Here is a 13,410-nt window from a genome sequence, read left to right as displayed (position 1 = left end):
GGTTCCACTTATTTGATTTTGTTCCGTTTTGGCAACTGCAGACCCAAAGTTGAGATCCATAAAAAGAAAATCCTATGGAATTCAAAAGCCTTAGGACATACTTCACACCCTCTTTAAAAATAAATATCCTATGGAGAAGGCTGATTTTTGATTTGGCTCGACTCATTCGAACTTGCAGAGCTAAGGAAGTAAAATATTGTTCCCGACAGCTGCCGTGGTGGAGCAGAATGGCATACCGGATTCTTGCACACAGATTCTCCGCCTGGGATGTGTGCTTTAAATAAAGCACATCACATTTGCTGAGGTCTGAACTGATAAATTCTCATCATTCCTCTCAAACAGGAAGGAAGGCAAGAGAGAGAAAGAGAGAAAGAAAAGAGAGAGAGAAAAAAAGAAAAGAGAGAAGAGAAAGAAGAAAAAAAAGAAAGAGAAAGGAGAGAGAAAGAGAAAGAGAAAGAGTATGGCTTTGGAAATCAGAGTGTATTTTTAAATCACCTCCCGTGATTGTCTTACTTTTAGCAACCCCTTTTCAAATTGAATACTTTTAAACTACAAGAGGGGAAAACACACTCTTGTGTTGAGTTCAAGTAAAAGTAAGTTTGACATTTCAGTCAAACCAAATAAAAGTTACACGGCGTGACTCACAGACGTACGAGGCAAATACCCCCCTTTTCAAATGAAATTAATACTCAGTGTGAAGCAATCTCACCGGTGGGAAAAGGGCATTTCTATTTTGGCAACCTGAAATTAATTCAACAACTTTTTCCATGCGGCTTAATAACCGTTTGGCAATTTTTACCAGTCTGTAGTTGATCCTAACATTCTGGTCTTCCTCCCCTCAAACACTCCTTGCTTTACAACCACAGCTGACCCCAAAATTTCCGTGGCTAAGCAAGACAGTGAGTTTTGCCCCATTTTAACCCTTCTTGCCATCGTTGTTAAGCGAATCACTGCAGTTGTTCAGTGAGTAACCCGGTTGTTAATTGAAGCCGGCTTCCACTTTGACTTTGCTTGTCAGAGGGTCCCAAAAGGGGATCACGTGACCCCAGGACTCTGCGACCATCATAAATAAACTATTCATCCCTTCTACACACAGCTGTGATGACCAGAAAACATTCTGCTTATTTCAATGCCTAGTGGTTAAGGTACCAGGTTAAAAACCAGGAGATGGCGAGTTCTAAGTTCTGCCTTAGGCATGAAAGATGGCTGGGTGACTTTGAGCCATTTACCAGGAGATGGTGAATTCTAGTCCCACCTTAGCCATGAAAGCCGGCTGGGGGGATTCTGGGCTACTCACCAGGAGATGGTGAGTTCTAGTTCCTCTATAGTTCCTCTATAGGCGTAAAAGCTGGCTGGGTGAGTTTGGGCCATTCACCAGAAGACAGTGAGTTCCAGTCCTTCTTTAGACACAAAACCATCTGGGTTATCTCGAACGCACCGCAAAGCCGTAATAATAACAATACTTTAAAAAATAATAATAATAATTACAACTTTTGCTTGTGGGAAACCTGAGACAGTGCTAGACTGCTGAGAAAACAGTCTGCAAGGAGGCAGATCCCTGCCCTTAGCCAAAGGGAAGTTGTTAGTTTGGGAAAGGAGTCTTGGTAATCTTAGAGAGCTGGGAAGAAAGGAATCCAACTGGGAATCTGAAGGTGGAAGCAATGGAAAGAAAGATGTGGTTGGTCCAAGATCAGCACAATTGCAAAAAAATTTTTTTTTAAAAAAAGGCAATGCTTACATAGGCAGGACTAGATAATTGGTCCTGCAGATGTTCAGGGGGCAGTTAAGGTGGAAACAGAACCGGCCAGCTACATTTAGTATATAAGCCAGTCTTAGAAATCAAGTCAGATTTCTGAAAATAACAATAAGCCACAATCTCTTTACTGAAGCCTCATTTGCACATATCTCATAAGTGGTCATAAGGCGAGGACCACCTGTATATTTTGCCCAGTGCTGGAGATGAGAAGGAAGTCAAAAAAAGACAAAAGCAATGGATGGAAACTCATCAAGGAGAGAAGCAACCTGGAATTAAGGAGAAACTTCCTAACTGTGAGGACAGTTAGCCAGTGGAACAGCTTGCCACCAGGAATTGTGGGTGCTCCGACACGGGAGGACTACCTGCAGTTAAAACAAGACAAATTATCTTTTGTCTTTCTTATTCTTTCTCTCTCTCTCTCTCTTTTGTAAAACTTCCCTGTGTACTTCCTAAGAGCCTATGTACGGCTTTCTATCTTGCTTAAAAAAAAACAAAAATCAGCGCACATTTAATCGAGACATGGACTTTCAGATCAAAAGGAAGACTGCTGGATGACCTCTAGGAAAATACATGTAAACAGAGATCAGTGTTGCTAGCAATTGCCTCTGCGGGGTTTAAAATGTGTTGAGAGAGAGAGAGAGAGAGAGAGAGAGAGAGAGAGAGAGAGAGAGAGAGAGAGAGAGAGAGAAAATTACTCATGTTCTGTCTCATTTCCAAGAATTATGTCATGGCCCTAAATATTTAGAGAACCCCCTTTGTTATGATCTGTTCCACACAGAATATCCAAGCTAATGAAAAACTACTGTATATATAATCTTAACATCGCGCATGAATGTGCAATCCGGTCCAAGAATTAAATTAAGCAATGTGGCTTCTGGCATTCTGCCTAGAGACCTCAACACAAAAGGCACAGATTCACACCGGCTGCAATTATACACATTTCACTACGGCCTCAAGAATGCTTGCAAGGCCTACAAAGCCTTGTGAGGGAAAATTTAAAAAAAAAAAACCCGACACAACACCTTGCAAAGTTGACAACAGGTAAGACCCTGCACGCCACCCACAATAACATGACAAGCCAACATAACCGACAGTCTCAAATAAGCAAACAAATGAGAAGTTAGATTAAAAAAACAAACTAGAAAAATAAAATAAAAATGTGCCTTAAGAAGGGAACAGTTGGAGGAGACGGGAAGAGAAAGCAAAATAGTCTCTCTCTCTTTCAATCATCTCTCTTCTCTCTCCCATCAATCCATCCATTCATCCATCCATCCATCTATCTATCTATCTATCTATCTATCTATCTATCTATCTATCTATCTATCTATCATGCACTCAACTTGTCTGTCTGTCTGTCTATCTATCATCTATCTATACAACTATCCATCTGTCTGTCTGTCTGTCTGTCTGTCTGTCTGTCTGTCTGTCTGTCTATCTCTCTCTATCTATCTATCTATCTATCATGCACTCAACTTGTCTGTCTGTCTGTCTGTCTATCTATCTATCATCTATTTATACAACTATCTGTCTGTCTATCTATCTATCTATCTATCTATCTATCTATCATGCACTCAACTTGTCTCTATCTGTCTGTCTATCATGCACTCAACTTGTCTGTCTGTCTGTCTGTCTGTCTGTCTGTCTGTCTATCTATCTATCTATCTATCTATCTATCTATCTATCTATCTATCTATCTATCTATCTATCTATCTATCTATCTATCTATGGCTCACCAGATCAGGCTCAAAGTGATGTAAACCTCTTAAGGTCTGCAGTCTAGCTTTTCAGAGCATAAAACCACAGACTCCTTCTCCACAGTAATTGATATAACAGATGGGAAAAAAGGAAACAAGAGTCTACATACGTGTTAGACAAATGCACATCCTGCCACTGAGCATGCTGACAAAAATTGCAATTTTAAGCCCTTCCTCCTCCCCCACGTGCGATGAGCTGCACTGAAAATTCATCTGAGGCTACACTTTCTTCATCTTCCAGACGAGTACATGATATATTGCAGGCCATTCTGGTATAGGCACCTCACTGCTGAAGGCCTGAGTTTGGTTTGGTTTGGTTTTTTTCAGCTGTGAAAAGTACGAAGATGGGGAGAGATTCTGCGAAAACTTTGCAATGTTTTGTGCTGTTTGCCAAGAATTAGAAGGGGGTAGGGGGTGAGAGAAGGACACAATTGTGATAACTTGACTAGTGTTCAAACGTAGGGGACAATTACAGAGTGGAAGTCCTTGACTTACAACAGTTTACTGAAGTGACCATTCAAACTTACCACAGCACTGGAAGAAAACTCCTCTTTTTCCACTTATGACCGCTGCAGCATCCCCAGGGTCACATGATCAAAATTCGGAGGCTTAGCAACTGGAAGGTACTTACGACAGTTGCAGTGTTCCTGGGTGGGCTACGTGGACCCCTTTTATGACCTTCTGACAAGGAAACCCAACGGTGGCGAGAGTGGTTGTAAAATGGGGCAACAGTCACTTGGCAACTGTTCTCACTTAGCCACAGAAATTGGGGGTCCAACCGCAGTCGTATGTCGAGGACCATCTCTTTTCCAAGGAAATGACAAGCACCAAAGTGTTTCTGTGCTGGGATTTAGAGCAAGCCTTTTTTTCTTTTCCCAAGCGTTTTGTGCCACAGCTTCCATTTCCAGTGATGAGAATTTTACCATGGTTGTGAAAATGTGTCATGTACATCCACACACATCAGCCACCCACTCACAAAGCCATCCAGATTTTTTGTGTTGTTTTGTTTTTCTAGTTAACTTAATGAAGATCAGCTCACAACTGTGAGACAGGATGAATCACTTACAACACCATATGTGATGACTACAGAAAATTCAGCTAGTGGTGAATTTAAAACAAAAAAAGGATTTTTTTTTTGGTCTAGCCTAGCTGTCTCATTGACAAGATTTCTTTCAATTAAACGAAGCGTCAATGCAGCAGCAAGCTCCTCTGTTTTTATTTCAAGCCTTTAGAAATAATCGCAGTTTCGTTTCGGAAATGAAGTTGGCTTTTACAGATTGAGTTCCAACCGAAATTTCACTTAGATCTCTGACACCTTTTGTTTTGGTGTTTTTTTTTTAAAAAAAACAACAACAACTCACCTTCTCATTTCCTTGCCAAAAATATTTTTTTTAAAGTGTCCCCCACCCCCGCCAAGTTGATGGCTAGATTATTCCCCCCTCCCCTCATAAAGTCAGCTGAAGTGAAGCAAGCAGAGAGTGTACTTACTTGTAGTTGTCGTCTTCCACAAATTTTTGGAGCTCTTCAATATACCGGACGGACTTCAAGTATTTTTGCACGTGGGGTAACATTAGAAGGTGATCTGCAGTAGCAAAAAGAAAAAAAATGTATGTAAATCTCAAAACTGTTACGAAGAAAAGCAATTTTTTGCAGCAACAAGCTGAAACTCTCCCCCCATCTATTATATACCTAAACTCTGTCCACTGCCAGCAGTTCGATCCTGACCGGCTCAAGGTTGACTCAGCCTTCCATCTTTCTGAGGTGGGTAAAATGAGGGCCCAGATTGTTGGGGGCAACACGCTGACTTTGTAAACCGCTTTGAGAGGGCTGTAAAGCCCAGTGAAGCGGTAGATAAGTCTAAGTGCTGTTGTTATTAAGTGGAAATTAAAAAAAAACACATCAGTCTGGGAAAGTAAAACAACTCACAGCTGGGTGAGCATATAACTTGGGAGAAAATGAATGGAGTCTCCTAAAATCAGAACAGAAGCCTACACCAATGGGCTGCACAGTTGATAGAGTTGATAATGTTAGAGCCAAGTTTATATAGTTGATAAAGTTATAACCGATATCTGCAACAGAATTTATCCATAAAATGAGAAGGAAAGCATATCCCTTCACCACTGACCCACATATGAACATCTGCAAATCTAGTCAACAAAACTAAGGTAAAGGTTCCCCCGCATATGCGTGCTAGTCGTTTCCGACTCTAGGGGCCGGTGCTCATCTCCGTTTCAAAGCCGAAGAGCCAGTGCTTGTCCGAGGACGTCTCCGTGGTCATGTGGCCGGCATGACTAGACGCCAAAGGCGCACGGAACACTGTTACCTTCCCACCGGAGTGGTCCCTATTTTTCTACTTGCATTTTTACGTGCTTTTGAACTGCTAGGTTGGCAGAAGCTGGGATGAGTAACAGGCGCTCACTCTGTTACGCGGAACTCGGGATTCGACCCGCCAAACTGCCGACAAGCTCAGCGTCCTAACCCACTGAGCCACCCCGTCCCTAGTCAACAAAACTAATGACATATAAAAGATGGCGGAAATGAAATGTCTTAGAACATTGACCCTCAAGGCCAGCTTTTACACATGGGAGACATCTGATACTATTTTACTAAGTTGGTTAGCCCAGGTGAGGAGGTGGGTTTACCAACCGTAGCTACAAGAGACTTGCAAATCAGCAATTATTCGGAGGATGTTGTTCATTTGATTGGATCTTTGTTCGTTCTCCATGATGCTGCCGGAAGCTGGATAGGCTGAATCAATGTAGATTAAGTCCAACAGATAAATCCCTAAAATGAAAGAGAGAGATTGGTCAATAGAGTTGCAACCAACTTAACAGAATAATAGAGTTGGAAGGGACCTTGGAGGTCTTCTAGTCTAACCCCCTTGGCCAATGGCTGTCCAATCTCTTCTTAAAAAATCTCTGAAGGCATCCTTAGTGACTTTGCTTGTCAGCAGGTTGCAAAAGGGGATCACTGTGACTGTCATAAATATGAGTCAGTTGCCAAGTGTCTGGATTTTGATCCCTTGGCCATGGGGAAGTTGCAACTGTCATAAGTATGAAAAACGGTCACAAGTCCCCTTTTTCCCCGGTGCCACTGCAACTTTGAACGGTCACTAAACAAGCTGCTGCAAATCGAGGACCCTCAGTATTAAACACTTGTCTTTAAACCTCCGTTCTTCCTGACGAAACGTAATCTGAGCACCGACAATTTGGGAACGAAAGGATTGGTAGCCAGTTCGGGAGGCAGCTGTCATTAAAAGGAAATTTCAGTAAATGCAGAATCCCAAACAGATGAAGCTACAGCTGCTAAACAGCCCACATTTACGGTATCGGTATTTAGTATTATTAGTAACATTTCTGGAAACCTTATTGGGTGGATGTTAACTCATCCTCATTTGGAGATGTCAATCAAGCTCAAGACTTGCTCAAGTTAAATCTTGCCCGATCTTCTGCTGACTTACAGAGCTAGGTTGTTTCCCCCCAACACCCCGTTTTACAGGAGAATTTTAGCTCTCTCTCTCTCTCTCTCTCTCTCTCTCTCTCTCCTTAAAGCAGTAAGTAAAAGAAAGTTCTGCAAATCTTCCCAAGGAGGGGAAAAAAAACAGGAGTCATCTACAACATACTGTTGCTAAATAAGAGAATTGTTAAGTGAGTTCTTCTCCATTTTACAACTTTCTTGCCGTGAAGGCGCTACAACGTTGGTAAGAGTAAAAAAAATGACCCCAAGTCAGTGTTTGTAATTCTGAATGGTCACTAAACAGACTGTTGTAAGTTGAGGACTTACATCATTCTGGAACAGCCTATAACTAAGTGCTTGAAATAAATCTTAAAATAAAAACGACAATTCGGGCTCTCTATCTATAGCCTCAAAGAAAGTAATTTCGCATTCCAAACAGGAAAATAAAACTATATACACTACGTTTGCTTCATCTACTTCAATCGTGTTCTGCCTTATATCACCACGCAGTATCATTTTAATTCTTCGGCAAATTTCTCCATTCAGTGTGAGGGGCTCTTCTCCGTGTGCCTTGCATCAGTAAAATTTCCTTTCACCCCTAAGCTGTTTTTGCTCTAAGAAAATCTTCTGTATTGTTGCTTTTTCTGGATTTCCCCTCACCACCACCCCGCTTGTGGTGCACGGCGATGAAAGGAGCAGCTCTTTTGGAATCTGGCTGCCATCCCTATTTTTAAACCTTTCATAATTAAGGCTTGTATTCTTTCAAACGGGGGTGGGGGTGGGTGGGCGCCACACAATGGCATTGCTTGGGAAGACAGCGGGCAAAAATTCATACCAAGTGAGTGGGAAGGCAAGGAACACCCACATTTTCAGCCTCACCCTCAAAGCTTCTTGCTAATACGGAATAACAGAGTCGGAAGGGACCTTGGAGGTCTTCTAGTCCAACCCCCTGCTAAGACAGGAGACCCTATACCCTTTGAGATAAGTGGCTGTCCAGTCTCTTCTTCAAAACCTCCAATGATGGAGCACCCACAACTCTGGAGGCAACCTCTTCCATTGATTAATTTTTCTCACTATCAAGAAATTCCTCCTTAGTTCCAGGTTGCTTCTCTCCTTGATGAGTTTCCATCCGTTGCTTCTTGTCCTGCCTTCAGGTGCTTTGGAGAATAGGCTGACCCCCTCTTTTTTGTCTACAAGATGCAGAGTGAGGCTGCAACAATTTGGCTATTGAAAGAAGTGTCCAGTCAAATCAGAATAAAGCATCTAAACATTTTTTTTTACTAACTCTTCCAGATACACATGCATTTCTTATTACTGCTGTTAAATGACATAGTGGCTTTGATAGGAAACACCCAGATTCGCACATCTGTGTGGTTTACCAGCTGATCTTAACCGAGTCCCTTTTTTCACATTCTCGTACGTTTTGGCAGCCCACAACCACAAACCTTTAATAGGGGAGGGGGCGCGGTGGTCCTTTCCACCGGCAACGATCCCAGACCGAAAACCACACCAATGTCAAAACACTGAGAAGCTTTCATTAGCTTCCCCAAGCTGAACCAATTAACTCCGGTTCATTTCCAAAGGAAAGGCTGAGTTTGTCTCTCCACTGCTCTGCCATAAAGGGAGGTGCCTTAATCGGAGGTTTGCACGGTTAAAATGTCTAAAATGTCGACAGATGGAAATGGCTTCAAACGAGGGATACCACTTAAAGGGCACGACAAGGCGGATCAGATTTTCTTTTAAAAACCCAAACTAAGACATACTTCAGGCAGACTGATGATGGTCTGTTTTTCCAGAAGATAGTAATGTTCCAATATTTGAGGGGCTGCCCCAAAGAAGTGGGGTGTCAAGCTATTTTCCAAAGCACCAGAAGGCAGGCCAAGAAACAATTGATGGAAACTACTCAAGGAGAGAAGCAACCAAGAACTAAGGAGAAGACTCCTCACAGTTAACCAGTGGGACAGCCTGCCTCCAGGAGTTGCGAATGCTCCAACACTGGAGGTTTTTAAGAAGAGACTGGACCGCCGTTTGTCTGAAACGGTACAGGGTTTCCTGCCTGAGCAAGGGGTTGGACTAGAAGACCTCCAAGGTCCCTCCCAACTCTGTCCTTCTGCTAACTTGGGTTTGCCACAAGAAGATCTGTCCTGTGGGGAATCTGTTAAGCCAGGCATGTTTACTTTGCAGAAAGAGGAAGTTTTGAAAAAGGAGAACATGCCGTGTCAACTCTTACGTTCCCCTCGGAAAGACAGAATGGCTTGACGTGGAGCCTTGGCCAAAGCCGAGCCTGCCGGGCTGCCAAAGAAAGCCTGGCACGGGTGGTTTCTGAACTCCTGGCTCTTCAGCATGCTACTGTGTGGGGAAACGGGCGGGACTTGGGGGTGGGCGAGGGAGAGAATTCCCTTAAGATGAAAAAGCCACCGGGAACCTTTCCAGAAAGTGAGCTCACGGGCAGCTGCCTCCACAGACAGAAATATTTTCCGTCAAGGCAAATCCTTTTCCGTGATTGCTCAAGACACGACTCTTCACCCGGGCTATCGGATGGGCAGCCCGTGAGTCTTTGTTAGTGAGCGAGGCTCATAGGAAGGAAGCCGGGGGTGCTCGGGCCCTCTGTGGCCCCACCAATTGCCTTCCTTCTTACGGAGGGAGTTGCTGGAGCGCAGACGGAGATGGTGGCTGCTAAAGGCGATTCTCAGCCGGAGGGGACCCCAGGACACATCCCTGAACTTCTCTACTTCCATCCGATAAGAGGCTGATGTGTCTGAGAAGGGGTGGGGGTAAGGCATGGCGACTCAAGACATTGGCCTTCATCTATGACCACAAAACAGGGAAGGGTTTGTAGCCTGCTAGGAGGATGTAGCTGGACCGTCACATTCTCAACGGGATGATCACTAAAGCTTCCCAGAATCACTGTAGGTTGGCCACTTGAGTCCAGGTTCTTTCATAAAAGTGATCTCGTTAGAGGCGGCGGTGGAGGACGAGGAGGAGGAGAAAGAAGGAAGAAGGAGGAGGAGGAGGAGGAGGGAGGGAGGGAGGTTTGAGCCTGGGGCTAGGCAATAATTCGGAAAAACTATCTCCGACAAACCTTTCCTTTGTTTGCCTGGAGATGAAAGAGGGATGCGCATTCAGACTTGCAAAGCATCTCTTACTGTAGCATAAAAATAATCCTGAACTGTAGGACTTTGGTTTCTTAGACTGGTCCATCTCATAATCCCAATCTATTTCTTCTCTGCTCCTGGAAATGCGTGCCCAGGTAAATATGCAAATCTCCAAACCTGTTAAAAACCTGCCACGAAAGCCGTAACTCGAAAGAGGGAGGCTGCCCCAACGAGCCAAAAATATTCTTTTCTTGGCTACAATGCTTGAAGAAAACAGCGCTGGCATCGCTGCGATTTATAATTTGGGCCGCTGGCTAGTCATACTCCCAAAATTCGAACAGGTGTGATTAGGGTTTGGGGGCTGTCAGCGTATCTGCCTTAAACAACCAACGCCTTGAATGCTGTTCAGTCCCCGAAATACAGGCAGTCCTCAACTTTAGTGACCGTTCAAAGTTACAACGGCCTACATTCTTTGGAATTCTCTAACCAACATATCCAGTTGACGTATTCTAATTGCCGCAGTCAAACCGCTGGGGGGAAAAGTGATCCTTTTGCCAATTATTCCCCTCTTTGAGCAAAAAAATTTTTTAAAAAAAATTACAGTGCTTTAATAGAAGAATGAGAAAAAAAAACCACATAACTTTGAGAATAGCTTTGGCTCAAACGCATATTATTCATTAAAAGCTTTTCCACGTTGGGTTGCAACTTCGAAGAGGGCTGAATCCGAAAAAAGAATCATTTATCAATCTCCGATTGACCGGCACAGCCCCCCACCCCAAAAATGCCCTCCATCAACAGTTTGCCAAAACCAGAGGCTTCAAAGGTTTAGCAAAGAGTCAGAATACGAAGCCAAGAACTCTGTGGTCTCCTCCGTCTTTAGATGAAATTTAGAAATTTAGATGAAGGGTTCCATAGATTAAGGAAGGGACGGCAAAATTTTCCTGCGGAGAAGAATCAACAGCCTTGTTAATCTTGGTAGGATTGGGGGATTTTTTGGGGGGGCAAATTAATGGGGGAGTTTTGCCAAAGCTGACAAGAATCTGTAAGGTGGGATCCCAGTAGTCAGATGAACGGAATGAAGTCGGAAAAGCTTGAATAGATCAGATGGGATTTTTTTTCCTTTAATCTACTGGCACCCAACTAGAAAAGGGTAAAGAGAAGCAACTACGTATGTAAAGGAAAGAAACTGAATTCTTAAGTCTTACAGGAGATGATAAATAGGATAGATAGATAGACAGACAGACAAGATGATAGATTTAATGGATGAATGATGGATGGAGATAGATGGATGGATGGATGGATGGACGGACGGACGGACGGACGGACGGACAGACAGACAGACAGACAGACAGATAGATAGATAGATGGATGGATGGATAGATAGATATGGTTTACTGGATTTCTTTGAGGGTATTATTTTCTATGGTCAATTGACTTAATAAAATTTCCATCTGTCCATCCGTCTATCTGCTTGTCTATCTCCATCCATCCATCCATCTCCATCTATCTCTGTCTGTCTTTCTCTATCTCTGTCTGTCTGTCAGTCTGTCTGTCTACCCATCCATCTATCTATCATCTATATTGATGTGATTTTAAAATGCCCTGTAAACCGCCCTGAGTCCTTCGGGAAAGGGCGGTATATAAATCTAATAACATCTAAATCTAAATCTAAATCTCATCTGCCTTTTTTTTTCTTGAGGTCCTGTTTGAAAGGCCTGCAGAAAGAAAGAGAAAAGATGAATGGATGGAAACCAATCAAGGAGAGAAGCGACCTGGAATTAAGGAGAAATTTCCTGCCAGTGAGAATAATTAACCAGTGGGACGTTGTGGCTGCTCCATCACTGGAGGTTTTCAAGAAGAAATTGGGCAGCCCTTTCTCTGGAATGGTACAGGGTCTCCTGCTTGAAGAGAGGGTTGGACTAGAGGACCTCCAAGGTCCCTTCCAGCCCTGCTGTTCCGTGATTCTGAATGGCAAAAGTAAATCAAACTCCAGAACCAACAAACTGAAATGCTCTGCGGTCATGGGACATATTTTCCACAATATTTTGTGTATGGTTGGCATTGCTAATGCTAACTCCTATTTCCAAACATTTTCTCACATACATTAAAATGTGAGCTTGGTTAAAGCAACCACAGTTTTATAGCTATTTCGAGTGCCAATTTTTTTTAAAAAGGCAGATAGTTGATATAGGAAAATGCTGATCATTCAGCATCTTTGCTTTCCATATAATATTTAAATTGGTACTCTCTCATACTGGCTGACTTTTTAATGAATTGTATTGGTTATTTCACCCAATTTCGGCTTCATATTCAAGCATCTTAAGCTAGTGGGACTCTTTCTTCTATAGAGAAGAAAAGGCTAATTTTTTTAATGGCCTTAACATCAACAGATCTTACCTTCCAACATTATTTTCAAGGTACAGATAATTTATTCTAGAAACCACATGGTCGTTATTCCAGTTTCAATGAACCACACTGGAATTATGTAGAGCAGGAGCCAATTAAAACAAACCAACATCCTTTAGGAAGGAAAAAAGCGCAGAAGACCGTTTTCGTACATTTAAAGCGGCTCCTTGTGTAAATAGTTCTTGCTTTTTCAAAAGTCTTAGGAATACTTTTGTCTCCGGTGCAGAAGCTCTGAGTGTATGTGCAAAGCAACAGAATAATATTAATTATAATAATGATACAATAAGAGGGGGTAGTAGCGTATTATATTAGCAGTCATATCTGATACCATACGCATGTCAGGAATTCAATTTTCCAATGATCTGGATAAGAAATGCTTTTCCTTGGATTTATTCACACCCAAATGGCCAACAACCACATTTATAAAGCACAATTTTTTTATATACATCTTAGAACATCTGCCTGGCTACCACCCTTTTGAGTTTAGCACAACTAGGACGGTTTAAATGGGGTGGCTTGTAATCTCATCTCTTCCAATGGTTACATACCTCCTATTGTCAATAGTGCCTAGATACCACTGTAAAAAAAGAAACCTCACATTTTTCCACCCCACCCTTTTAGAAATTAATGTACTCTATTCAAAGACTTCCATCAGCCTTAAGCAACCTTCATCCACGGAGGAATTTTTTTTTCTATCCCTAAAAGGTTTGGGAAAATTAATATGCTTCTTAGTCACCACTATAATCCCTGCGTACTTGCAATTAGACAATGCCAAAGGAATGCTTCATATAAACATAAAGCTGAAATTAGTTTTCGTAGTTTAATCTGCACATCGGTGACTTATATTTACCTCATTTGTTTAGCTGTGGGTTTTGCTCCAAAACAGCTGCAGGAACTTCAGTAAAGCCAGAGTCACTTCCAGGGCAATAATTATGCTTGAAAG

At 42.5% G+C, this 13,410-nt stretch overlaps 1 protein-coding gene across 5 annotated transcripts in view; it reads right to left on the bottom strand.

The window, feature by feature from the left end:
- RALGPS1 (Ral GEF with PH domain and SH3 binding motif 1) overlaps positions 1 to 13,410 on the bottom strand; it is a 92,541-nt gene that overhangs the window by 24,324 nt on the left and 54,807 nt on the right. For all 5 annotated transcript variants that reach the window (XR_014493914.1, XM_083375110.1, XM_083375113.1 and 2 more), the window contains 2 exons: positions 6,157 to 6,294; positions 4,999 to 5,092 (listed from right to left, as the gene is read on the bottom strand). Coding sequence is in view for 4 of the 5 variants with exons in the window: in XM_083375110.1 (XP_083231236.1) it covers positions 4,999 to 5,092; positions 6,157 to 6,294 (232 nt within the window). In the remaining variant the exon portion in view is untranslated. The remainder of the gene's footprint in view (positions 1 to 4,998; positions 5,093 to 6,156; positions 6,295 to 13,410) is intronic.

The sequence above is a fragment of the Vipera ursinii genome (genome assembly GCF_947247035.1).
Source record: "Vipera ursinii genome assembly, chromosome: 16".
Lineage (NCBI taxonomy): Eukaryota > Metazoa > Chordata > Lepidosauria > Squamata > Viperidae > Vipera > Vipera ursinii.
Note: the sequence above shows the minus strand (reverse complement) of the source record. Positions and strands in the feature narration are given on the sequence as shown.